General features: G+C 47.5%; 2 protein-coding genes across 2 annotated transcripts; both read right to left on the reverse strand.

Moving 5' to 3' along the window:
* Positions 1 to 1,663: 1,663 nt before the first annotated feature.
* MCIDAS (multiciliate differentiation and DNA synthesis associated cell cycle protein) lies at positions 1,664 to 7,787 on the reverse strand. Its single transcript, XM_031440965.2, has 7 exons — positions 7,671 to 7,787; positions 7,487 to 7,583; positions 7,206 to 7,297; positions 3,966 to 4,038; positions 3,184 to 3,407; positions 2,455 to 2,565; positions 1,664 to 2,193 (listed from the first exon to the last, which is right to left on the reverse strand). Exons 1-7 carry the CDS (start codon positions 7,785 to 7,787, stop codon positions 1,753 to 1,755), a joined length of 1,155 nt encoding a protein of 384 aa, XP_031296825.1. The 3' UTR covers positions 1,664 to 1,752.
* Positions 7,788 to 11,597: 3,810 nt separating this feature from the next.
* On the reverse strand, positions 11,598 to 14,045 carry CCNO (cyclin O). The gene is made up of 3 exons (XM_031445177.2): positions 13,583 to 14,045; positions 12,775 to 12,960; positions 11,598 to 12,307 (listed from the first exon to the last, which is right to left on the reverse strand). The coding sequence occupies exons 1-3, from the start codon at positions 13,964 to 13,966 to the stop codon at positions 11,822 to 11,824; spliced, it is 1,056 nt and encodes a 351-aa protein (XP_031301037.1). The 5' UTR covers positions 13,967 to 14,045; the 3' UTR covers positions 11,598 to 11,821.
* Between the last annotated feature and the right edge of the window lie 10,014 nt (positions 14,046 to 24,059).

Raw genomic sequence — 24,059 nt, forward strand, 5'->3', positions numbered from 1 at the left:
AGAGGCAAAGGACTTTTAACAAGCTGATTGTTTCTTGAAACAACTAAGGGGTTTTTGGTTTTGTTTTTTGTTTCCTGATCCTGAACTGTAGTAACTTTATATTTGAGCTGATAAAAAGGATTCTGAACCATCCAGTATATTTTTTAAGAGTCCATTTGTTAGACAAAGTATGAGGAAATATGCTCTATTTTATCACTTTTGTGTGTGTGTTTTCTAAATGGCCATTTAAATACAGATAACAGTATGCAGGACAAACTGGCGAAGCAGGTTCTGCCACCCTGCCCAGCTCTCCTGTTACCTGATCTCTCCATTCAAATGGCATTCAGATGGCAGAACCAGCTATGCAGTGGAATCCTGCCCACGCTGAGCCCCCAAACACCAGAAGCAGCCCTCATGTTGAGAACTATGGAGGTTGGGACAAATCACTATTTGACCTACTCTTCTCACAAAATTTCACAACAGAGTAGAAAAAGGAAGCCCAGACAAAAGAGAATAAAGAAAAGTCAAAGTGAAGGCACCATACAACACTTAAATTTTTCTTAGAAGATGAAGCCAAAATGGGAAGCGTATAGCTCAGTGGTAGAGCATATGCTTAGCATGCAAGAGGTCCTGGGTTCAATCCTCAGTACCTCCATTAAGATAAATAGATAAATAAGCCTAATCACCTCCTCTCACCAAAGAATTTTTAAAAACAAACACAAGTAAAATAAAAGTATTTTTTAAAAAGATAAATCCAAGAAATATAAAACATGAATGTGAACCCAAGTTTTATCCATGGAATTCAAACAGACAGTTTTACTTTCACCCAGATTTCCAATCTTGGTTTCTGCCCCCCAAAAAGAGGAACACCCTAAAATATGAATACTCTTTTTCATATGGGATATGCCTTTTTCTTAAAACAATATGTTTCATACAAAGTTTGCTTTTTCTGTGGTTATTCTGTTTAAACATATAGAACTATATATAATTAATATAAAGATCACAAATTTTACAAATTATATGTGATCATTACAAACAAATATGTTTAGCACCTATTTTGTCGATAGCCCATTGCCTCCGAGAATCTGCATTTTCCTTTGTTTTATAGCCTGCCGTAAGACAAGTGTTTAGGAATTCTTAACCCTAACCTCTCCTAATTTGTTATCGTGGCAGCTAGAATAAAAGTTTTCAACAGCAACAAAACTAAGTGTCCTTCCAGGACCAGGGGAAGTGAGTGATGTATTGAAACATTCACCCAGAGACCTGGCTTCTAGGCCTACAATTTTTAAATGACTATTGAGATCACTTAGAAGGTTCCGATGACACTTCTTATTGTAGAAAATTACTTAACTTCGTAAAGTCTCCTTTTCAAACTTATGAAAGTAGGGCATTATGTAATTATAAAATACCTAAGTGCTTTCTAGGTCCCTTCCAGCTCTGAAAAGTACATAATTCAAAGCTGCTAAAAATAAATACTTTAAAAATTGACTGTGACATATGTGTGTATACACATAAATACACACACTCACGCGCGCGCGCGCACACACACACACAGTTTCGTGTGAAAAGGGGAGGGAACATACAGTATTTTGTACCAGAACTTTACAGTGCATCAGTATCAATTTTTTTGTTGTTGTTCCTGAAAAAAATAAGTTTCAGGAGGAGGTGTTTATGAGAAGCCACGTTCAGGAAACAGTTTCAGCTGCTCCCGCTTAGCCTCCAGGCGCTTCCATCTGGTTAGAGGGCAGTGTTTTTGGAGGACCACATCCTAGGTCAACTGGGGACCCAGCGGAATTTGTAACCCCCGTTGGCTGTCCGGATGGTGAAGGCATTGCCCTGGGGGAAAGCGAGGGTGCGGATGGTGCTGTGGCTGCGGATAGGGGTGCTGAAGGAGCCGCCCTCCTCCAGCTCACTGTGGCTCAGGTTCAGCGCGCTCCGGCTGCAGTCTGTGCGCAGCCCCCGGAAGGCGCCGTGCAGGTTCCCGGGCCTGCAGTCGGTGCTCGGCTGCTCGGGCTGCAGCCGGAGCCGCTTGGGATCGCGGCTCTGCAAGGCTTCATCGCAGCGCTGGGAAATCTCCCTCAGGATGGCGTCCACTTCTGCGCAATCCTGCCCCGCAGCGCTGAACAATTCCTCCAAGCTCCTTTTGGCAGTCGCCTTGAGCAGGAAGGGCTCGGCTGCCGCCATGCAATCCCGGGACTGTGTGATCATCAGCTTCTACAAAAGATGGGGAGGAGCGCCGCCCTGGGGCCAGCCAGACTCGCCTTCCGCTGGGCGCTCAAAGGAGATCTGGGCGCACTTCAAACGGCGCGACTCAGCTGACTCAGACGACCCCTGAGAGTGATTGACTCAGCGAGCTCCCAGCGGTCCTCTCCTTTTCCCGACCCCCGCCGGGTTCCAACACTGGGAGCAGGGTAGGGGGTGCGCAAGAACATTTCCGACTTCCCGCCGTGTTCTACACACCCGCGCCCCACTTACATCCAGCACCGAGGCCAGGTGCCGGGTCCGACTGGCGAGTTCCTTCAGTTGCACATTCCGTTCCTTCAGCGAAGCGATCTCCTCCTGTTTCTGGGTCAGCGTCACGTGCAGCTGCAGGAGGAGACCCAAACATTCAGACGTAGGCTACCGCTCGGTCTTGTCTGTATATTCTGCAGGAATTGAACCCAGATCCTAACATCTGTTTAGAAACTGAGGCCCCAAGAACATTTACACTGATGAGAATAATAATCAATTTATTTAACTTTTTTAAACAAAGCATTTAGATAAAATGTTTCTCAATTAATCCTCGGTGTGAAGAACATTGACTTGGGCAACAGGTAGATCTAGGTTCTGCCTCTGAAATTCAAACTTCCTATACCTCAGTTTCCTTAACTGTACAATGGGGCTGGTAATAGTACCTAGCTCAATGGCTGTGGGTATTAAATGAGGAGAAAGTAAATTGGTAAGCACAATACCAGGCATATAGAAAGCCTTCAGTAAATTTTGTTAGCCCTATTAAAAATCTGGTGGGTAAGATTATTCCCACTTAGTGGCGTTGTAAACTGAGATAGAGCCAGTGGAGGATAGAAGCTACGTGAACCACTCCCTGGACCACTAATTTCAACGTCCAAAGGGGCAAATTCCCGCTCCTGCAACCCCCACTTCTGCCAGGAGATCCATACCCTGTCCCCACCCCAGGAATCCAGGATGCCAGCCCAGTGTCCCTACTTGGTTATTCTCGACGAGCGCGTCCCCCAACGCCCTCTGGTTCTGGTCGGCCACCTGCTTCCAGTACTGCTCTGGCGGGGGCAGGTCGGGAGGGCGCAGCGGCGGAGACTGTAGGGCCCGTGGGTCCAGCGGCGGAGAGAGACAGGACCCAAACGGCAGTACGTCGCAAGGAGAGAAAGGGAAGTCTCCACTGGCCAGGGAAGGCGACATCAAAGAAGATGAGTCTGACGAAGAGAGCAGAGGAAGAGAGGAGCTGGGTTTGCAGCCTCAGACTCGTGCCCGGCCAGCTAGAGGGAGAAAATGCCGCTCCGGAATGTAGGGTTTGTGTGGAGATTTTTTTTTTTTTAAATAAAGTACCCCTCACTCTGCAATTCCTACGATCCCCAGACTCTTCTTGATATCCTGTACGTACAGAGCAGGTGCTCAATAAATGCCTGTTGAGATGATCTGGACTGAATCGCCACGGTGGCCAGGGCAAACTTGCCTGAAGTGGTACAAATCCTTTGCTCTGCAGCTTCCTGACCACATCACAGCGTAGGGCTCCCTCTCCCAGAACTCACACGGGTAAACTGAGAAAGTGCAATAGATCCAGCGATACATCATCTTCATTAGGAAGGGTGGGGGGTGCCCTAAATATGGAAGAGCCTAATCCTTTGATGAGTTGCTGGCGAGTCGTTGACAGGCGCTGAGTTTACCACCTTCACGACCACGAAATCTGAACTAGTCTGATTTGAGGAGTGGAGGATACCCCTGCTGTTAAACTGCAAAGAGACTGCACTTGCCTGCGATGAGATCATCCACCGTGTCTCTGAAATCCTGCAGATCGAAGTCAGCTGCCGTTGGCAAGGAATGGTTCTGAAATAAACCAGAGGTGTAAACTAGTTAATGTGGAGTCTGAAACATTTCCTAGACCGACAGTTATCCTCCCCGGCTCGGCGGTGGGTCTGCATGCACTCAGGTTCGCAGCCAAAACTTATACCTGAAAATCAAAACCCTGTCTGAGACACGGTATCCAGTAGGCTTGCACCGCCATGACGGGGAGAGGGACTCAAGAAGCGCGGACCCGGGCGCGAGGGCCCTGCCGGGCCCTGAAACTGCGCGTGGCTCTGTGTCGGGCGGCCGTCCTTGAGCTTGTAGCACACCTGCCCGGCGCCCAGCCTCCAGCAGCCAGCGCAGCCCCGCGCCGCCTCATTGGCGGGCCTCCAGCCACCCAGCAGCCTCCCGCGCGTTCCTAGTGCGCCCGCGCAACTTCAGCCCCGACTTACCTCCCACGGACCAAGGAGCCACCTTTCTAAGAGCTGGGAGCTCGGTGTTCGAACACTCCGTCCTTCCTCCCAAGACCCGCCGGCGTGCAGGGTCATCAAAGCAGTAACTCGAGGCCACATACCCCAAGTCTGAGGGAGGCACAGCTAAACCACGTCCACCCCAGCCCGTAAAGGAAGGGAAAGGGTGGACTAAGATATGAGTGGCCAGGAATGCTATGGAAAGTTTTTCCTGTAGCACGCAGCAGACGTGGCCCCTGCTGCTCTACTGTTTCTCAAAAAGTTGGAATTGACTTTTTCTGTATGGCGTGATCACCTCCAACGTCTTGAACTGGACAGTCCCCCGAGTCCCTGCAGTGTGCCTGGGTGCATGAGGGGGAGGAGACAGTAAAAGGTTGGAGGCCAGGAAACTTCTTAGTCCCTAAATTCGTGGACTGAGTTAACAAAACTCTTTTGCGTCGAGTCTCTCTGTTAATTTTCACACCGATGTGGGAAGCAGGTAGGGCCCAGGAAGTGACTCCTCCTCTGGTGGAGAAGCTGAAGTTCAGAGAAATTGAACTGCCCAGAGCCACCCAGCTCTGAAATAGTGAAACTGGAGTTTCTGTCCCAGAATGCTGGTGCCTATTTCAGTCCTCTCTTCTCTATACCGCATTGCCTCTAGCTTTCTCTTTTAGGAAAGCCTGGCTTGCAATGAAGACAGCACTGGGAAGGGGACAGAGGTGTCTCAAGTGGCATGCTGTGAGGGATGCATCCAATATGTGCATCAGAAATATCTATTCAACTGATTGCATTATTATCGGATTTTTAAAATTCCTTTGGGTTAATCATACTCTTCTCCCAAAAGCCCTTCTTTACAATTTAGATATTTCTGAGAATAGGAATTTATTCTGACACTAACTTCAAAGAATGTACAAGTATCTGTTTCCCTCAGGGAGGAGAGCTTCAACCAGGAAGCCTTCTAGCACTAGTTGGGAACTGAGGCTGTTAGGGGAAGGGGGCTTAGAAAGGAAGGACTGAGGGCCCCAGATGAATCCTAAAGCATGAATTCTGCCCTGGTTGAAGGAGTCAGAAATGAGAGTCATTTTCCAAGGGCTAAAAGGTCTTCCTCTCAGTAGAGGTTTGAGAAGAACCCTAACCATGAAGATACTGGAAGCCAACTCAGGGATTGGGGCCCAGGAAATACATCCTCCTGTTTTATCCCAGTCTTGCCCCTTTATGGACCTCAAACACTGCTAGAGCATTCCCTCTTTCTGTCCACTTTCCCAAGAGGAAAAAAGGCTGGGAAACGTGACCAGAGCGTGCACTGGCCAGGGATTTCCCCCTGGAATCTTTCCCTAGGGGTCTATTTCCCCCTGCACCAGCTCTGCCTTCCCCAGGACAAGTTCTGGACCTCTTGGGCCATCTGGCATGAGCTCTGTCCTTGAAACTTTTAATCCTATCTTCCAATTAGATTTTTAAAAAACTTGCATTTATCCAACACAGACAGGAGAAAGAAAAAAAATAAGACTAACCCAGAATATGATGTCAAATTTATGTTCTCTATACAATAAGCAAAAATTCAGCACAAACCTACTTGGTTTTTGTTACATGCAAAATAAACATGTTGGAGTAAGGGAGTGATGTAGCCCTCTGGGCCAGTTGAAAGATGCTCAGGTTGTCTTATCTTATTTGAGGATCCAGATCTAAAAAGAATAATAGAATAATAGAATGGCCCCTGCAGGGCAATGCCTACTCTCACCTCCTCCCTTAACAACCTCTGCTCTCGTTGACCACGTGCTCTGAGTCTAGGACTCTATCCCAGTTCTAAGAAGCACTTACAGAAGGCCCTGGGAAGCTTTGCTCCACCACCGACCCTAATTGTGTGTGTGTGGGGGGGTCATATCCTCTGGAGAGTTCTGTACTGTGAAATTTCATATCCCCAGCACCTGCTTCCAGGAAGCTGGAACTTACACTCTTCCTGCAGGTTGCGTCTAACTAGGATCTCCTGTCCTTCTGGGCACCAGGCCTCAGATGATGCCACTCCATCATCTGCCTGGGAGTGTCAGCCCTGGCAAGCGGTAGAAGTGGGATAATAGTAAGTGGGAGGGAGGATGCCTCTTTGCCCCATGAGGGTTGTGACAGTAGTCTTTGGAGGGGTGAAAAGGCCCTTAAATTGCTCAACTGCTGAAGGGCTATCTCTGCAGAGAGGAAAGTTTTCAGTAAGATTTCTTCCAGAGACCTTTGTTTTTCTTCCTGCTTCCTCCAAATGTAAACTATTTTCGTTTATTCAAATCTTGACTGAGAAATTATCTTCCGATCGCTACACTCCTTAGACATCCAGGGAATGAAAATGGTTAATGAACAGCCCTGTAAGGGCTTGTTGCGAAAACAGACTGCACGAGTGTCAGGTGCCCAGAACGCAACATTGCTCCCACCTACCCGCCTTGTGCCGCAGTGTGCAATCTCCACGTTGCTTTGTCGCAGCTCCAAGGAATAGATGGGGAGGGGAACCAGAGACTTGTCTGGCAGGGGAGTCCTCCAGGTGAGCCTGCCTGGCGCAAGTTGGTCAAAACAGCTCTGAGAACACGGCCACCGTTAACATACTAGGAGGGAGGAGAATGTTCCTATCCTTGAGGCTCGGATTCCTGCAGGACATCTCCCCAGCTAGCCAGAGTACCTGCGCTCCCCACCCAAGACTATTCTTAGCGGAAACTCGAGAAATGACTCCCGAATCGAAGTTTGGGCTAAGAGCCGCAAGGCTCTAGCGGGAAGAGGAGGTACCTGTAATGCGGCCGAGTCACCACTAGGCGGCGCGTCGGACCCGAGTAACGAGGAGCAGTCAGCGAGGTCCTGCAGGTCTATGGTGGTGAGGGCTGCGCAGGGAGAACCAAAGACAAGCGCAGAGCGAACCCTAAGCCTCTCTGCAAGGGCTTGCCGTTGGCACAGCTGCCAGGACGTCGAAGTCCCCGCGGTTCGTAAGAAGTTCCCTCTTACGAACCGCGCGCGCCGCACCCACCCAGCGCCAGGAACCCGAGGGATCGCGTAGGGGCCAAGGGGCTCACCTGGCAGCGCAGCCGGCTCGGCGTCTGGGGGATCCTCGTACACCGACACCGGGCTGCCGCCGCTGCGACTGGGAAGTAACTTCCGCGGAGGGTCGTACTAGCCGAGCACAGAAACCGTGAGCGCGAGTGAGCTCTCAGGGCCCGAAGCGTGCGGACCCCGCCCTGCCCCGGCCCGCGGCCCCACCTTCCTCTCCGGCTTCCCGGGCTTGCCGAAGGGCCGGTCTCGCGGATCCAGCATCCTATTGGGGCAAATGCTGTCGAAGGCCCGACGACGCGCAGCGGCGCCCTCGCACTCCTGCATCCTGCCTCCCGACCCGCTTCGGCCCGGGAGCCCCACGCCGACTGCTCGGAAGCCGCGGCTCGGGTGGGATGGCGACCCCACACCCTGCGCTCCGCCCGACGCCTGCAGGCTCAGAAGCCGGCCGGAGGTCGGGGAGGCGCGTGGCCGGGGTGGAGCCAGGGGAGATTGTGGAGGTACGGGAGGGAGGGCCCAGTGAAGAGAGTATCGTGGCGCGGGAGGGGCGGCTCGCGCTTGAGCGCCAGAGGTGGCGCCTTCAGCCCTCGACAATCTGTGCGCGGGCGGAGGCGTTAAACACAACCTGGCAACACGGCTTCCCTCGGGAGCCGCGAGCGCGGGGCTCTGGCCCGCGGGCGCCCTTTTGGCTAGCGTTGGCGCCGCCACCTCTCCGCCGCGCCAGAGGAAGGGAGGGAAGGAGGAGCGGACTAGCCCTACTGGTCCCTAACGCTGAGTATTGCCTTCCCGCGTGTGGACAGCGGGAATGAAAAAGTTAACGATTCTCATTTTCTTCCCACCCCAGCCACAAGGCACGAAATAAACTTAGTGTCAATCGCCAAAGCCAGACTCCAGCATTTGCTCCGCCCTGAAGGATTTGGTGGAGACTCCCCCAAACAGCCCAAGATTACAGAAGCACCTTCTCCCAAGGTTGGGGAGGACTCTTGGACTTGCCTTCCACTTGGTCTCTCTTGGTCTGGTGCCTAGAGCCTCCTCCATACTCTTAGCCCCGCACTTTCCCGGGTAGCAGCGCCTGAGCTCAGCATTTTAAAGAGGGGCAATTAAGAAAAAGTGACATCTACAAACTCCCCTTCAGTTTCTGAAAACGACACAGTGGACAGCCCCAAATCCCCTAAAACCCCGCGTCTCTCCTCCGGAAGTCTCGGCTGTCCCTCGAAGCATTTGGCCATCCTCTGTACAAGCGCCTCGATTGCTCTGCCGCAAACTTGACTGCCCTTCCCAAGCCTGAAGCCTCTCCCAGGAAGGGGCATCTCCAGATCCCTGAGTGAGGAGTCTGTCTCTCTCAGGACCACGCTTATATCCATCCAGTTTGGACAATCATCTGAAATTGAAATCTTCTGACTGCCTACCGGGCACCTTCTTGGTGCCTTATACCCAATAGGAATAGTGAAAGTGCATGATCCTCTTTTATTTGCACCTATTATTTGGACTAATAAATAAGATAACCATAACAGTAATGGAGAGTAATCCAATGATACAGTTTGACTCAGAAACTCTCTGACCCATCTATAGATGCCAGGGACCCAGGTGAAGTGAGATCAGCCAGCTAAAGTTGGTGTGGTACTGCTGATGGTGAGGAAAGAGCTCTAGCTTTAGGGTTAGAACTTGGCTCCACCAGGTCTGTGAGCCCAGTTTTGGAAAAACATAACACTGACTTCAATGGAGTTGCTGTGAAGATGAGATTATTTATGAAATGTGACTGGTGCTTGGTGTGGATAAATTAATTTTGTTGTTGTTTTAAGGAGCCTATTCAGCTGCATCTATAGCCTCCCACAGCCTGTTCCTGGCTCTGTCTCCTGCCTCCTATGGTTCCTGAGTAGCCTGGCCACCAGCCACTCCATCCCCCACTCCTATCCTTAATAACTTCCCAGTCTGTAAAAGGAGTAGGGGAGTTCTTAGCTGAGTTTTGGGGAGATCTCTACACATGGAGACATCACAGATTTTCCAAAATAGGCCCATTTTCATTGAGTTCCAAATTGGAGTAGAAAAATATGGACATTATACATTTAAATGTACAGTAGATTATCTATGGCAACAAGAGCAGGAATAGCTTGATTATACAACTATTAGTCTGGATGATTCTGGAACCAAATCAACCATAACAAGCTTGACTGAGTGATGGAGTAAAAGCTGGTGGAGATAACTCCTCCCAAAGTCATTCTTTTGCAGAGGTAATCCACCCCCTAACAGCCAGACTGAGGGCTCCAGATATTTTGGAACTTGGGATAGATTATATGATCTTCCACCTCCTACTTTTTACCATCATAGACCAGTTTTTCCTCACACGGCGTGGGGATCACCACTTCCCTTTCCCTGAACCAAGGAGGAGAAAGTTCCTGGTGTGCTTAGCATATCAGCATATCTGGAACAAAAGGGTCCAAGGTGCCTAGAGGAAGGCGTTCTTGGCTCTGGAGAGTACTTGGAGGGTGCACGTGAAGAGAAGTGCAAGGACGTTTCTCTACATTTCCTTTGAGTTTGTTTGCTTTTTATTTGTGCCATTTGTCATACATCGTAGGATTATTCTAAATGCACTAAAACATGACTGAATTTTTTCCCCAAAAATCTTTTTATTATGTTTTTTCAACCATACAGAATTGAAAGAACAGTACAGTGAACAACAATAACATTGTTAACAATTTGCTATATTTGCTTTATCTCTGTCTTTCTCCATGTTTTTTCTGTGTAACCTGTCCCCATCATTGTACAGGCTGACACCAGCCTTTTTGAAGAATTGCTTTGTGCCAGGACTTGTGCTGAGGGATTTGTAGAGAAGATCTTATTAAATTCTTACATCTACACTACCAGGTAAATGCTACTGTTATTCCCATTTTTACAGAAGAGACTTAGGCATAGACATGTGACTTGCTTAAGCTCACCCAGCAAATTGATTCTAGAGCCTGCATGTTTAATCACTACTTGAAACCACCTCAAAGCAATCTCATTTAAGCTTCCCAACAGCCAGGGTATCGGTTGCCTATTGGGCTTAGAGAAGTTAAAAAATTTGCTGGAGGTGACAGAGCTGAGATTCAGGGCCTACTGCAGATTCACAACAGTGAAAATGAAGATGACGGGACAGCTATGAACTCCAAAACTCCAGCCTGCCTGTGTCCCATTTCTTGATTCACTTTTCCCATCTGTAAAATGACTCCTGTAACATAACTGGAGGCGGGGAGTGTACTGGCTCTTCAAATATGTCCTCTATAGTCCCTATTGAATGGAGGGCACTAAATAGGTCACTTGTCCCACACCTACCTCGGGAAGAGGGTTTTATGAGCATTTCCAGAAATCAGTAAGTGGGGTAAGTTGAGCAGGTGGCAAAGGGTGGGACTCTGGACTCGAATCACCTGCCTTCAAATCTTGGCTGCTCCATTGTCGTTTAACTTCTCTGTGGCCCAGTGTCCTGTGAAAACTGGGATAATAGATTCTAACTCATAGAATTGTTGAAGCACTGAAATAACAAATCCTGAACCCAGTGTCTTTACGTATAAGCATTAAATGATAGCCAGGATTACTAGTGTGCTGTTGCTTCCCCAGGCTCACATGAGCAAGTGTAAGACAAGTGAGAACTCTTCAATCACGTGATTGCAGGATAGATGGGCTTGACTTGCAATGGCCATAACTGCCTGCAAAGCCTTCATTTTCTGCATCTGGCAGTTGTCAGGGTAGCTCTTGCTTGCTTTAGTTAGTGAGCCTGAGGGGTCCCCAATGCTTTCCTGAGGCATCGAGGCATCGCCTGCACCAGGGGCTGCACCCTGGCCTCTCTAGACAGCATGGATTGCTGTGAGCTCTATTCAACCTCACACCCCCAACACCTTTGGACCTCTGGGGATAAGCAGTCCTCAGCCTCCTGACAGGAGGATGGGTCATGGGTTACATGCCTACAAGTGACCCTGGAACTGGAACTGCGGTGACCAGGACCATGCCAGATCTGGTGTTCCTACACAGAGTGCTAACTACAGAGTGGACCTGGAGGGAGGGAGGACCCCTTGGTTGTTACTGCCTCTGTTCCGGGACTGCCTTCACCTTCCCTTCCATCGAACAAAAATGCTCACAATAGCAGCTTTCAGACAAACCACGACAGACCGCCTGTTTATTGGGGAAAGATGGCTCTTCTCTCGTGCGCTCTCGGCGAAATAAACAATGAGACTCTACTATCGTACACTAATTACAACCTGTAAGATGACCTGGTGACCAAGTGGGAGCCTCGAACCCCCTTCTGTGGGCCAATACTGCACTCTTTCAAAACGATGGGAGAGGTCCAGCAGCCAGGCTAGGGGATCAAAGGAAACCAAGGGTCTACTTTATTTCAAGCTCGGGGACAGGCTGCACTTCTCACAGATCTGGAAGGGCAGCATGTGAGTCAGAGAGGTTCCGTTTATGGCCACCAGTAGCTGCAGCTTGCCCAGGCAGTCCTCTAGCGCCTCCTCGCAGTGCCCACCCAGGCGCAAGTCCAGCGGGCGTGGGAGCTGCAGCATACGGTCTGCCAGCGCCAAGCAACAGATGGCCAGCAGGGAGGGGGTGTAGCTGCTGAAAGCGTAGTCAGCCAGGCTCAGCTCCGCCACACCGCGCGCCAGGGCTTGCGCCTCCAGGGCTTCGGAGACCTGGGCCTGCCCGGCCTCCACGCGCGCGTGTGTGAAATGCTCCAGGAAGAAACTGATGGTCGGCGCGCCCAGGCTGAAGTGCAGTTTGTGCAGCACGATGCACTCAAGGTTGCAGAGCTGCTGCCGGGAGAAGGCGCCGCAGCACAGGGCCAGGAGCTGCTTCACGCGCGGCGGGTGCACCTCCACCTGTAAAACAGGGGTGCTCAGCCCCCGCTGCGCAGCATTCAGGTCCGAGGCCCACCCAGTTTCAAACCTGGGAGAAAACCAGGACTCCCCCTATCCCTTCCCGTGAGATATCTGGGGCTTCGCCTCTCCATACTTCCACTTCATCTGGGGCGTACTTCAGCACACTTTCTTTAACTTCCGTCCAGCTGAAAACAGGTTGGAGAAATTTTGAAGATTTTTTTTTTTCGGAGACTAGAATAGAAGGACTACAGAAAGCTGTTGAGACCGGCCTATTTCTTTGGGGGCTGGGTAAAAGGATTGTTAGCTTGTGGGGGAACTGTGAAGCTAAGACTGTGGAGTGTGTGAGGTTGCAAACGTCTGCTAAAGTGAGTTCAGGGAACCCAGCACTCAGTCGTGTGCGCTGGAAAGCCGGGCAGCCAGAGACTGGCTTAGAGTTTGGCTGCCCCCTAGACCCCGCGTGGAGGTACCTGTTTGCAAGCGATGAGCAGAGACGTGACCCCAAGCAGCTGGAAGCAGTCTGCAGCCACAGGCGTGGTGGTAAGGAAGCGGTCCAGAGTGTTCACCGTCAGGCACAGTGACTCGAAGGAGAGGCCGAACTGGCGGTGCACGGGGATCAGCCAGCTGAGCAGCTTACAGCGGGATTCCGCCGTCACCTGCCAGAGGGAGGAGGGAGGCGGGCCGGCTAAGCCTAGGGCTGAGAGGAGCTGCGGAAGGAACAGTCCGAGAAGACCCAGGGAGCATTCCCGGAGAGAGGCAGGAAAAAAGAGGAAAACCTAAACGCCCTGGCAATTGGGAGGAAACACGTGAGCAGCACTGCTGCGGAAAGAGCACAGGCGGGGCTAGGAGCCGGGACGCCAGGATTTGTGCCTGGCGCTGTGCGGAGCACGGGTAAACGTTACCTGTTGTAATCCTCTCAGCAATTCAGTGGGGGCAGGGGAGGCCCGCATTTTGCAAATGAAGAAACAAGTTTAAAATTGTTAAGTAACTGGCTGGGGTCAGTAGGAGTCGACTCGAACCTAGAAACCGTCTTAACTCCTCTGCATTCTACTGTATCCTTACTAATCAGTTTGGAGACTTCGGACAGGTCACTTAAGCCGTCTAGGCCCCACTTTTCTCCATCTGTAAAATGAGGCCGGTAGCCCGGCCCTCCAAAGCCCCTTCCCGCTCGGACCGGGGGCAGGAGCTGGGCTCCTCGGAGGGCAGACAGAGCAGAAAAGGAGAGCCCGGGAGAGGAAGAGGAGCGGCGGTGGAGAGCTAGCTCTACCGGCGCCTCACTTGTGGCTGCCGCGCCAGAGACTCCCGCGGGTGAAAGTGGCTCTCCCGCGCCTTGAGGAAGGCGTAGCAGCTCTGACCGTAGTCGCGGAAGGTCTGTAGATCTAGCTGCACCAGCTGCTGGGCAGGAGCGGGTAGGGGGCTGCAGCCTCGCGCCGCGGACGCCGCGGGGCTGTCGGCGCCATCCGAGCCGGAGCTGGGGGACTCAAACAGGTCGCAAACGCCGGAGTCTCCGGGGAGCGGGCACGGGCTCCGCGTCTGCAGCGGCTGCTTCCTCCGGAGGCGTGGACGCCTGCTCTTCTTCACCGGGGCACGGAGGTTCTGGTCGTCTCGCCTCCCAGCCCTGGCGGCGGGGCTCACGGGGCTGGTGGTGCAAGGGGTCACCATGATGCAGCCAGGTGACCGTTCTCGGGCGCCCTGGCTGCGGCGAGGAGGACACGCGTGCGCCAGAGTGCGGAGAAAACCAGGCCTGACCCACAGCGAGGCCCTAAGTACTCGGCCTGCGTATTCCCTCAACCACACCCCCGGTCTCTCACTGGCTGAGCCCAGAGCGGCACGAGAGCCGCGCTTTCCCGGCTAAAGACCCGCTCCCGAGCGCGCTGCTGGCACACTCAGCCTCAGCTTCTGCAAGGGGTAGGAGGAGCTACGGCGGGCGGGGTGCACTCGCGTTGTGCCGCCGGCTCCCCGCGCGTCCCTGGTTACCCGGGCACCCTAGCCAGGGTAGTGGCAGGAGCTGCGCGCACGACGTGAGGTGGCAGTGGGGGTGAGCGCCGGCTCCAACTGAGGGGCTTAACAGTGCCAGAGAAAAGATTCCCCGGGGGAACCGTCCTTGGCCAGATGGTCTCGACACGTGCGAGCACCTTCCATGCTGGCTCTAATCCAGGTCGGTAGTTTTGTAAAGGTCCGTTTCCGAGCTTCAGAGGAAGGCTCCAGCTAGAATTCTGTCAGCACAGATGTTTTCTTCAGTGGCCCCTACAATCCATAATTATAACTCAGTTGCGTTTGGTATTTTCGTTTTAGGCAGGCCCCAGTCGTCAGTATTCCTCCTTCCGCCGGGCTGGGGAGCAGAGCCTCCGCAGCTTCCTCCGCGCAGCTGTGTGTCTAGGAGCTAGTCCCGGCAGCCGGCAGGCGCTCGCGCTGCAGACACAGCAGAGGACTGCCCAAGGAGGCTCCCAACAGCAGGTCTGCAGCCCTGTCATACTTTCGCCTCACCTCCTCCCAAACCAAGTAAGCTGCAGGGGGTTAAGAACATATCATTGTTGGGGGGTTGCATTTCTGGCTTTATGGAATTGCTCACAGCCTGTTCTGTTTTAGGTCTTTAGCTTCTGACCCTCTGCCCTGGGCAGCCCAAACTTTCTTGGTTGTTCCCTGCTTCCCATTTCCGCTCCTTCAAAATGGAAGTTTCCTTTGAGGAAGCTTCCTTCAGAAGCTCACGGAAGCAGAGCTGGGTTAGGGTCGGGGGAGCTTTCAGGCGAGAGAGCCTGGACTGGATGTGGCGGCTGGTTTAGTCCGCAGCTTCCTGTCCTGGTAGAATCTGGGCTCCTCCAGTCTGAGTGGATCTTCCTCAGAGGCTCAGATCCTTTATGAGAAGGAGAACTGGGAGCACAAGTGGCATCTAGTCAGCCTCACAGGCATTTCCCAGTGACAGAAAGCCCGCATACCCTCGGGCTGATGAATTTGTAGCGGCGCTCCAAGAGATGAGATTACCAGATGCTATACTAAGAGCTGAGTCAGCCTTTCCCACCTCATTCCAGAAGAAATTTGACAGAATTATATAGTCAAAGTGTAAATCCTTGTCCCCAGAAATTTCGGGGGATGTGGGGTGGCGTCTTCTAGAGAAGCAGGTTGAAAAAAAAAAAAGACTGATTTCGGGTTCTGGTCAGTGTTACTACTATTTCCCTCCAACTCTATGCAAAGTCTTTAGTCTCCAGACCTAGTGTCATTTGTAATATGAGAGATTAGTTAAGAATTACCTGTATTTCAAAATACAGACCTCCCTGTCTCCTCTCAGGCTATTGTTGGGGAACCTTTATAGGGGGAGCAATTAAGTCTGTAGAGAGAAGTCAGGTATCAGACTTCTTTGAGAGGATGTCTAGGTGAGGAGGAAGAATCCAAGAATTCTGGTTCTTTAAATTGGCCCAGATGACGGTGTGGCACAGTGGGGAGAGCACAAGGTCGATTCCCAGGGATAAAACAGCCACTTATTAGTCATCTTGGGTAAGTTGCTTACAGTTCTCTGAGCCTCCATTTCCTCATTTGTTAAATGTGGACATTAATACTTGCCTTAAGAGTCAAGTGAAATAGGTACGAAAACTCAAAGTCTTTTTTTTTTAATGTAAAATAGTAGGGTCACCTTAAAGCTGTCATTGGGGAGCCAATATTATCACACTGGAGATATTCTGAAAAGTCGTATCATCATTTTATCCAACTGTGGACATGAAACTAGCGGTATCTTCTTGAAAATGCCTCTCCCCCAGAGTCTGCCTGTTGTTACAGATAATTTCCAATAGGGGCCTCCTGAGCTTTGGCCTGATGGCTCTATTCCTCAGTATTTGTGGAATGTTGGCAGTGCCAGATCTAAAACAGTGAGCAAGCCTGCGTGGGCCCTGCTCCTCTGACCTGACACACTAGTGCGGGAAACAGAACCACTTGTCATACTTTTTAATTTATTGAAATTTTGTAAGGGTTATGATAGAGGATCTCCTGGGTGTAGGGCCGACAGATAAAACACAGGACACCCAGTTAAATTCAAATGTCAGATAAATAAATGTTTAGTATATCTCAAGTATTGCATGGGGGCATATTTATACTAAAAAATAATTCGTCGTTTATCTGAAGTCCAAATATTGCATGGGGCATACTTATTGCTAAAGTATTTATTGTATTTGCATTGAGTAGTTGTTGTTTATCTGACATTCAAATTTAACAGGGCTTCCCAACCTCTGGCAGCCCTACCTGGGTGACTTGGAAGCCCATCATGGTAACAACTGGCCTGGACTGGAAAGTCTTCCCAAAGCAAGTGGTGGTTAAGCAAAGATAGAAGGATGGGGGTGGAAAGAAGATAAGAGGGAGATTTGGGTGCCAGTATTCCAAATAGAGAAACATGATTCCTGGGATTCTAGGGCCTGACTAATATAGAATGGCTGGAATACAGAGTTGGGGGGAAAGGAAGAGAAGGAGTATGGCAGATAAGAAATACTAGCTAATACTTATATAAAACTTATATAAGTGCCAGGTGCTGTGTTATGCTGGTTGGGTAGATAATACTCACTTAATCTGCACAACTCTATGAGATAGGTTCTATATTGTCCCCATTTTTTAGGTAAGAAGAACTGAAGTATACAGAGGAAAATAATTTGCCCAAGGTTATGCAGATGGTAAATGGCAGAACTAGGATTCAGACGTAGACAGCCTACCTCCTTGCTCCACAATCGTCCATCATATTCCAGCAGCAAGATCATGCAGTTCCTTGTAGGTTACATGAAATGTTCAGACTTTACCTGAAGCCATTAAAGATGCCTGACCAAGGGAGAGACATGGTCTGTTTTTTGTTTTTTTAAAAAAATTGCTCTGGCTGATACATGGCAAAAGTCTGCAGGGGGTGAGACTGGAGCTTATTTTGATATAGTATTTGTGATCCAAGCTAAGGGCTTTTTATTTTCTCCATGAAATGTCTTGAAAATTAATTTCTGTTTTTTGATCCTTCTGGGACCTGGGCCCAATGCACTTTAAAGGCACTAGGTAAACCTAAAATACTTTAAAAATGTAAAACCTAATTAAACCCAGGCTGCTGTGATGAAAGCTGCTTAGCCACGATTTGACTTTGCTTATTTTCAGGTGTTGTTTATGAAGTCTGCAAGGGGGTATTAATAGGGGGTATTAATATAATGGAACCAATCTTGGTTTTTTGTTTTTTTTTTCCAGTTTGGCGCTTCAGCTTCAGTCAAAGCCTCCACCCTCATGCTGCCCCAGCCCAAGGATTGGGACTGAAGTAAGAAGAATGCATTTCCTAACAGTACCTTGCTTCAGCGAACAAAGCAAGTAGGTTTCTAACTAGATATGGACAACTTTGTTAGCACGTCACATGTTCCTTAAACTCAGCTTTTTTTTTTGTTTGTTTCAACTTTTATTTTATTTTTTTTAACATTTTTTATTGATTTATAATCATTTTACAATGTGTCAAATTCCAGTGTTCAGCACAATTTTTCAGTCATTCATGGACATATACACACTCATTGTCACATTTTTTTCTCTGTGAGTTATCATAACATTTTGTGTATATTTCCCTGTGCTATACAGTGTAATCTTGTTTATCTATTCTACAATTTTGAAATCCCAGGCTATCCCTTCCCACCCTCCACCCCCCGGTAACCACAAGTCTGTATTCTCTGTCTGTGAGTCTATTTCTGTCCTGTATTTACGCTTTGTTTTTGTTTGTTTTTGTTTTTGTTTTTTAGATTCCACATATGAGCGATCTCATATGATATTTTTCTTTCTCTTTCTGGCTTACTTCACTTAGAATGACATTCTCCAGGAGCATCCATGTTGCTGCAAATGGCATTATGTTGTCGGTTTTTATGGCTGAGTAGTATCCTTAAACTCAGCTTTGATGTCACTAACAATATTTGCTTTAGACTCTGTTTTCTATTAATGTATTTAAGTGCCAAAGTTGAGAAGAATATCAGGTACTTGAAGTTAGACAAGTTTTGCTGGTATTTAGTAAACAAAGGGCAGGAATTTTCAGCACATTTTAATAATCCAGACATTTGACTTACACATCTAAATGCCCACCAGTATCCACACCTGGGGAAAACGCCGTCTCTTTGTTACCATCTTTTCCTGGTGCTTTGCCAATTACCAGTTCATCAAAGGGTCAGTACACATGCTCAAGTGCATTGCTTCTCACCTCGTGCATACATGTTCTTTTTCTCCCAACTCACATCCACCTGTGGCAGTCTGCCAGGAACAGGTGGTACCATGTCATGGTTAAGAGCTTTGGTTCTGGAGCCAAACTCCTTGGGTTTGAAGCCCAGCTATGCAGCACACAAGCTCTGTAAACTTGGGCAAGTTACTCCACCTCTTTATTCCTCAGTTTTTCCCAGCTGTTAAAAAAAAATGAAGTAATGAGTATATTCTACAAAATTGTTGTGAGGATTAGATTAGGAATATAATGTGCTCATATAGTGCTCAAGATGAGTTACCAGCTGCTATAATAATGTTTTTTTCTAGGTAAGTTATGTGTTTTTTGCCACCCAGGGTGGCTGGGGAAAATAATACCTGTCATTCAATTTGTTAATACCTGTATATATTATAGATGTATAATAACTCAACTATATCTGACTTACATGTTGATACATGTTTATAGCTGTTAGGAGTGAGGAAGCTGCTGTTCGTATTACAGTTCTACCGGACTTCATTTCACACCTGAGGCTGGTTGTTGAGGTGTTGAACTAGAGATGTAGCTCTCCAATTAAGCATTACTTGAGGTAACATTTAAGAAGTTTTACTTCTGTAAAATGTGTATCTGTTTGCCACATTCAGATACTGAATTCCAGTTATAAGAAGGAAGATGTAATGTTGGTGTGGGAGGTCTCCACAGGCAGCAGCCTGTCCTTCCAGGCCTGGATCAGAAGTGGACACTGAGAAGAACTAAAAGAGTAGTAAGCATGGTAGCATAATTACGCTTTAGGTCAGCCTAGGCGCCAGCTCTCGGGAAATATGGGAGACTAAGTGACTTGCTTCAGCAGACCTAGAAAGCATTTCCTCAAACTGTGGTCATAGTTTGATACTCACTCTGCTATTTTCCTTTTAGATGGTAAGGTTGCCCGTGTAGGCCCAGAGGTGTCAGGAGAGAATGGCCCTCCCAGCACTGTGTATATAATGTTTAGGGTGTTGACATTTACTTATGATACAGCCAAGATGTTATTATACTATCAGACTTGTTTTGGGTATTTATTATGTAGCTTCATTAAGCTACTACCAGTGTATAGAGAGAGCAGAGTCTTACCTAAAGAATGAAGTCATTCCTGGTGTCATCTGCTAGGAGAAAAGGTATGCTTTTCCAAAAAGAAACCAAAATAGTGGGGAAAAGCTTTGCTAATCTGCAAGAAGGAAATGTCTCTCTCTTGTGCTTGTCTCCCCAAGTATTGAGGTATCCAAGGAGATTAATGATGGTGGGTGTGAAAGTAGTATGCTTCAGAATGGGGAATTAGGACACAAAACCAAGAGACTATAAAAGAGAAGACTGATAAGTTTGATTATGTAGAAGTAAAATATGTAAGTTTTTATAGGGAAAAATGTATTCCCAGTCAAAACTGGAAAAATACTTGTATCTTATATCACAGATACAAGCCTAATTTTCTTAAAATAGAAAAAGCTACTATAAATCAGTAAGAAATAAAGTGACAATATAATAGAAAAATGAGCAAGTATTCAAACAGATAGTCCACAGGGGAAAAAAAGTGTCAAGTGAAAAGATGCTCAAATTCACTCATGATAATAAAAATGCAAATTAAAACTATCATGAGATATTATTTTGCACCTATTCTGATTAAAGTCCAAACTTTTGATAAGAGGATGTAGGAAAATAGGGCCTCAATATGCTGTTGCTGATCGTGTAAATTGGAACAACCAATTTGGAAGACAATTTGGCAAGATCTGTAAACATTTAAAATGCACATAGTCTTTAACTTTAATTAGCAGTTCTAATCTGGGATAATTATTCTATATCAATGCAAAGTGACTTTATAAAAAGGTATGTATTGCAATATCCTTGTTAAAAGCAAAATATTGATTGTCCTCCATGAGGGACATTTAAAAGATGGAAAATTATGCAGCCATTAAAAAGAATGAAAAAGATGTTTATGGACTGATATAGAAGGATTTTCTAAAAGAGTGTTAAGGCAAGATGCAAAACAGTGTATCAAATGCCAAAAGTTGTCACTTGTGAAAAAATATATATGCATAGAATCTCCCTGGAAAGATACACAAGAAATAGGTAACACTTATTGCCTCTGGGGAGAAAATCTGGGAGTTTGGGAGAGAGAAACAAGAGAGAGAGGGACTCTTTACTGTATATCTTGATCTACCTTTTGAATTTTGAACTATGCATATATGTTATCTGTTTTTAAAATAGCATTTTCCATATTCAGATAGGCTGAAAGTTAGAATGCAGGGCACTCAGTGAGGCCTGAAAAGAGGTGATAGCTCTCATATGTGGGTATTGGAAAAGAGTGGATAAAATAAAACAGGGCCTGAGTACTCTGGGAGCAAAGTCGTGTTGCTGCATATGTGAGACTTTTGTTTTGGAACTTGGATTATATCAGCGAACAGAACTGACAAACATTCCTGCCTTCATGGAGCTTATATGGGGTGACAGTGCAGGGAGATACAAACAGTACAGGGACTGGGGCATTGAGAGTGCCAGCAGGCAGGTTGCAGGATTAAGTAAATTGGTCAGATAAAGGTCACTGGGAAGTTTTGAGCAGAGATCTTTAGGAAGTGAAGGAGTTGGCCATGTGGGCATCTAGGGGAAAAGCATCCTAGCCAGAGGAAATAGTGGTGCAAAGGCCCTGAGACATGAGCAGGCCTAGCATGAGAAGGAACAGTAAGGAACCCTGTGTAGCTGGAGTAGGAGCCAGAGGAGTAGCAGATGAGGTCAAAAGGTAATGGGGCCAGATCCTGTACGACCTTGTTATTGTTAGCATTCTTGAGTTCTTATGCTTTCTTAGTTTGCATTTTTATTTGTTGTGGCATTTAATCATCAGCTCAACCATATAAGATACGTACAGCTATTGTCCCCATTTTGCAGACAAGGGAATCTTTAGAGAGGTTAAGGAACTTGTTTGAAGATTCGCAGCTAGTAAATGGAATACCAGGACTTAAAACTCAAAATCTCTGATTCTGGTCTGAACATTCATCCCAGTGCTGTTCTGTATTGATTAAATGCTAAAGGAGAACTAAGGGAAGGCTTTCAGTGCACCCTTGGGCCACTGTGTTAAAGGAGGGCCTAGCTGAGGGGATAGAGCCCCCAGAAGAAGGAGGAGCCCACGTGGTCAGAGCTAGTTGCACTTTCTTGTGATAAACCTTGGAGGCCCTGCGGTGTGATTCAGCAGAGCAGGCAGAATTGTCTTGCCCAAATATGTGACAGGAGGTACAAGCTGAGCTAGAACTGAGTGTGGGAAGGAAAGCAAGGCTTTGAAGCAAAAGGAAGTATGACACCAGCTTCATTTGGAGTGTGATGTGCACAGACTGTGTCTAATTTCTGTTAATCAGCCATCTCTTAGGAGGTGATCACATAAGGAGGTGACAGTTCACTTAGCTTCTTAAAAAAATGCACTGGTACTGAATCATCTGGAGAGTGCAAGTTCTGATCCCTTGCATCCTTACTGGGAGTAAGAGGTCTCAGCAGCTGGCCTGAGGAGTGAGGGTAGCTGGTGCCTTTGTTCTATAGCGGAGGCTAATTGCCTGTTTAAAAGTGCACCTTTCTTTCCACCTTCCCTCCCTGGTGCAAACAATGTATCGCATGAAGCAGCAGATGGAAGGCACGTCACTAAAGAAAGCTTTCAAAAAGTTGTCATATTACTAGAATATAACTTTACCTAGACACTGTACTTGCCTGTCTCTGCTTGCCCACAACCCGTTATTTAGTGAGAACCCACCAAGAATTGGGCACTGCTGTAGATTTGCAACAGTGGTGAGACACACAGGGTCATATAGAGCCAAGAGAGAGGAGGCTGAAAGTAAAACAGTATATAAACGACTTCAGACCATAGCAAGGTCTGTGCAGAGATTTAAAAGTGTGCTGGCCTCGAGTGTGATGGGTGGCTACTTTAAATTTGTTGGTCAAGAATGCCTCTTTGAAGAGAATTCTCACCTCATGTGTTGCTAAGGTCAGAATATTTTCGAGTTGTGCAAATCACATTCCCTAAGTGAGATGTGTCATAATGTTGCTAAAATTGCTATGTTATTGTTGGGGAGCAACATCTTCTTGGCAGGGGTTGGGGGGTGTGGGAGGAGTCCTGCAAATGTTTAGGTAATGATATTTAAATTATCCCCAAGTAGTTATGTTGAGGTGAACTGCAAAAGAGTGAGAGTGTGAAGTAGGCTCATTGTATACAGTGGATTCTTCCCAATCAAGTGCAAGATAAAGCTAGTACATCTCTGTGTTGATTGATTGTTATTGTTATTTTAAATGATGAAGGTCCAGCTTGCAGAAAGGTCTTCTGCCCAGTGGGATGGCCTATGTTAACATAACCTCAGGCTTCTCTATTAGATAGGAGAGATCTATCATATCTTCTTTCTCTACTACACAGAAAATGAAGAGGGCAGCAATGGTGAAACGGCTCCCTGTCCCAAATATAAAGCAAAGCTAGTCCTGTTGAAAACCAACGAAGGGGAAGGCTGAAGGGCGCAACATGTAATGCGCCTACTTGGATGTCAAATCACTGGGTGCAGATCAAAACAGAGCAGCTGGTGAGGGCCACCTAGTCATAAGTTTCTTAGAATTTATGAAAAGAGACACCAAGGGCCTGCAGTTAACAAAGGCACTCAGCATGTGGCCGGTTAGGCTGAGCTGTTGGGAGGCCCAGCCAGTCTCTGAGTGTGTTCAACTGTGCGGATTTGAAATGAATGGATGGAGTGGCTGGATTTTCTCCCTGTGTGGCAAGTCTGTGTTAAAGTTGTATCCTTCAGGAGCAATGTTTCCTAGTACTTTTGGAAAGACTGACAAATTTTCAGTTTCCCTCAGCATGATAACCCACATTTCTGTTTGTTGGTTATGTCTGCTGTTTCTGCCTTGGCTTGGAGGAATGTACATGTGAACCATTTGTGGAGCATCTGTTTTATTCCAGACATTGTGCTCGCCTGTATTTTATACGATAACATCAATTTATAACTCAGACACCAATTGGAGATTGTATTTTTGGTAATGTGTGCAATCCAAGTTTAACATAGAACTGTGAAAAATATTTTCACCAAAGTAACATGTTTAGAGAATATGCCTGACTTATTTTGGAGATATACAATCACTCTAAAATATCTAGGCATTCCAGGAAGAGCCGTGACAGTAGCATGCACCCCCTCCTCTAGTATGGCAGTCAGAGACTCACTGTAGGAGTACTTTTCAGTTCATCTTCCAGTGTTCATTGAGTGTCTGCCCTGAGCCAGGCCTCGTACTTTTTCATGAATTACACACTTATTGTACATTCCTGATTAGAAAAGTAATGCCTGTTTATTGCAATAAAATAAGAAAAATCTCATAATGAATGGAGAATTTTAATATTATGGTTTTATAACAGAAAACACTGATGTTTTAATGTATATTCTTTCAGTTACCTGTGTGTATGTATAAACACATACACACTATATATGTTTCTGTATATACTTTTTATTAACAAAGTTAGGCTCTTCATATATATAGTTTGCTCTCCTAGTGCAGCTATGAATATTGAGGTGTGTGTATTTTTTTGAATTAGAGTTT

This window comes from Camelus dromedarius, chromosome 3 (genome assembly GCF_036321535.1).
Source record: "Camelus dromedarius isolate mCamDro1 chromosome 3, mCamDro1.pat, whole genome shotgun sequence".
NCBI lineage: Eukaryota > Metazoa > Chordata > Mammalia > Artiodactyla > Camelidae > Camelus > Camelus dromedarius.

Coding starts and splice junctions, on each gene's coding strand:
- CCNO (XM_031445177.2), bottom strand. CDS start 13,966: ATGGTGACCCCTTGCACCACCAGCCCCGTGAGCCCCGCCGCCAGGGCT. Junction 12,961..13,582: donor CTCTGGCGCGGCAGCCACAA/GTGAGGCGCCGG, acceptor TCCCTCTGGCAG/GTGACGGCGGAATCCCGCTG. Junction 12,308..12,774: donor TGCTCATCGCTTGCAAACAG/GTACCTCCACGC, acceptor CCTGTTTTACAG/GTGGAGGTGCACCCGCCGCG.
- MCIDAS (XM_031440965.2), bottom strand. CDS start 7,787: ATGCAGGAGTGCGAGGGCGCCGCTGCGCGTCGTCGGGCCTTCGACAGC. Junction 7,584..7,670: donor CCGGGAAGCCGGAGAGGAAG/GTGGGGCCGCGG, acceptor GTGCTCGGCTAG/TACGACCCTCCGCGGAAGTT. Junction 4,039..7,205: donor GTGACTCGGCCGCATTACAG/GTACCTCCTCTT, acceptor GGTTTATTTCAG/AACCATTCCTTGCCAACGGC.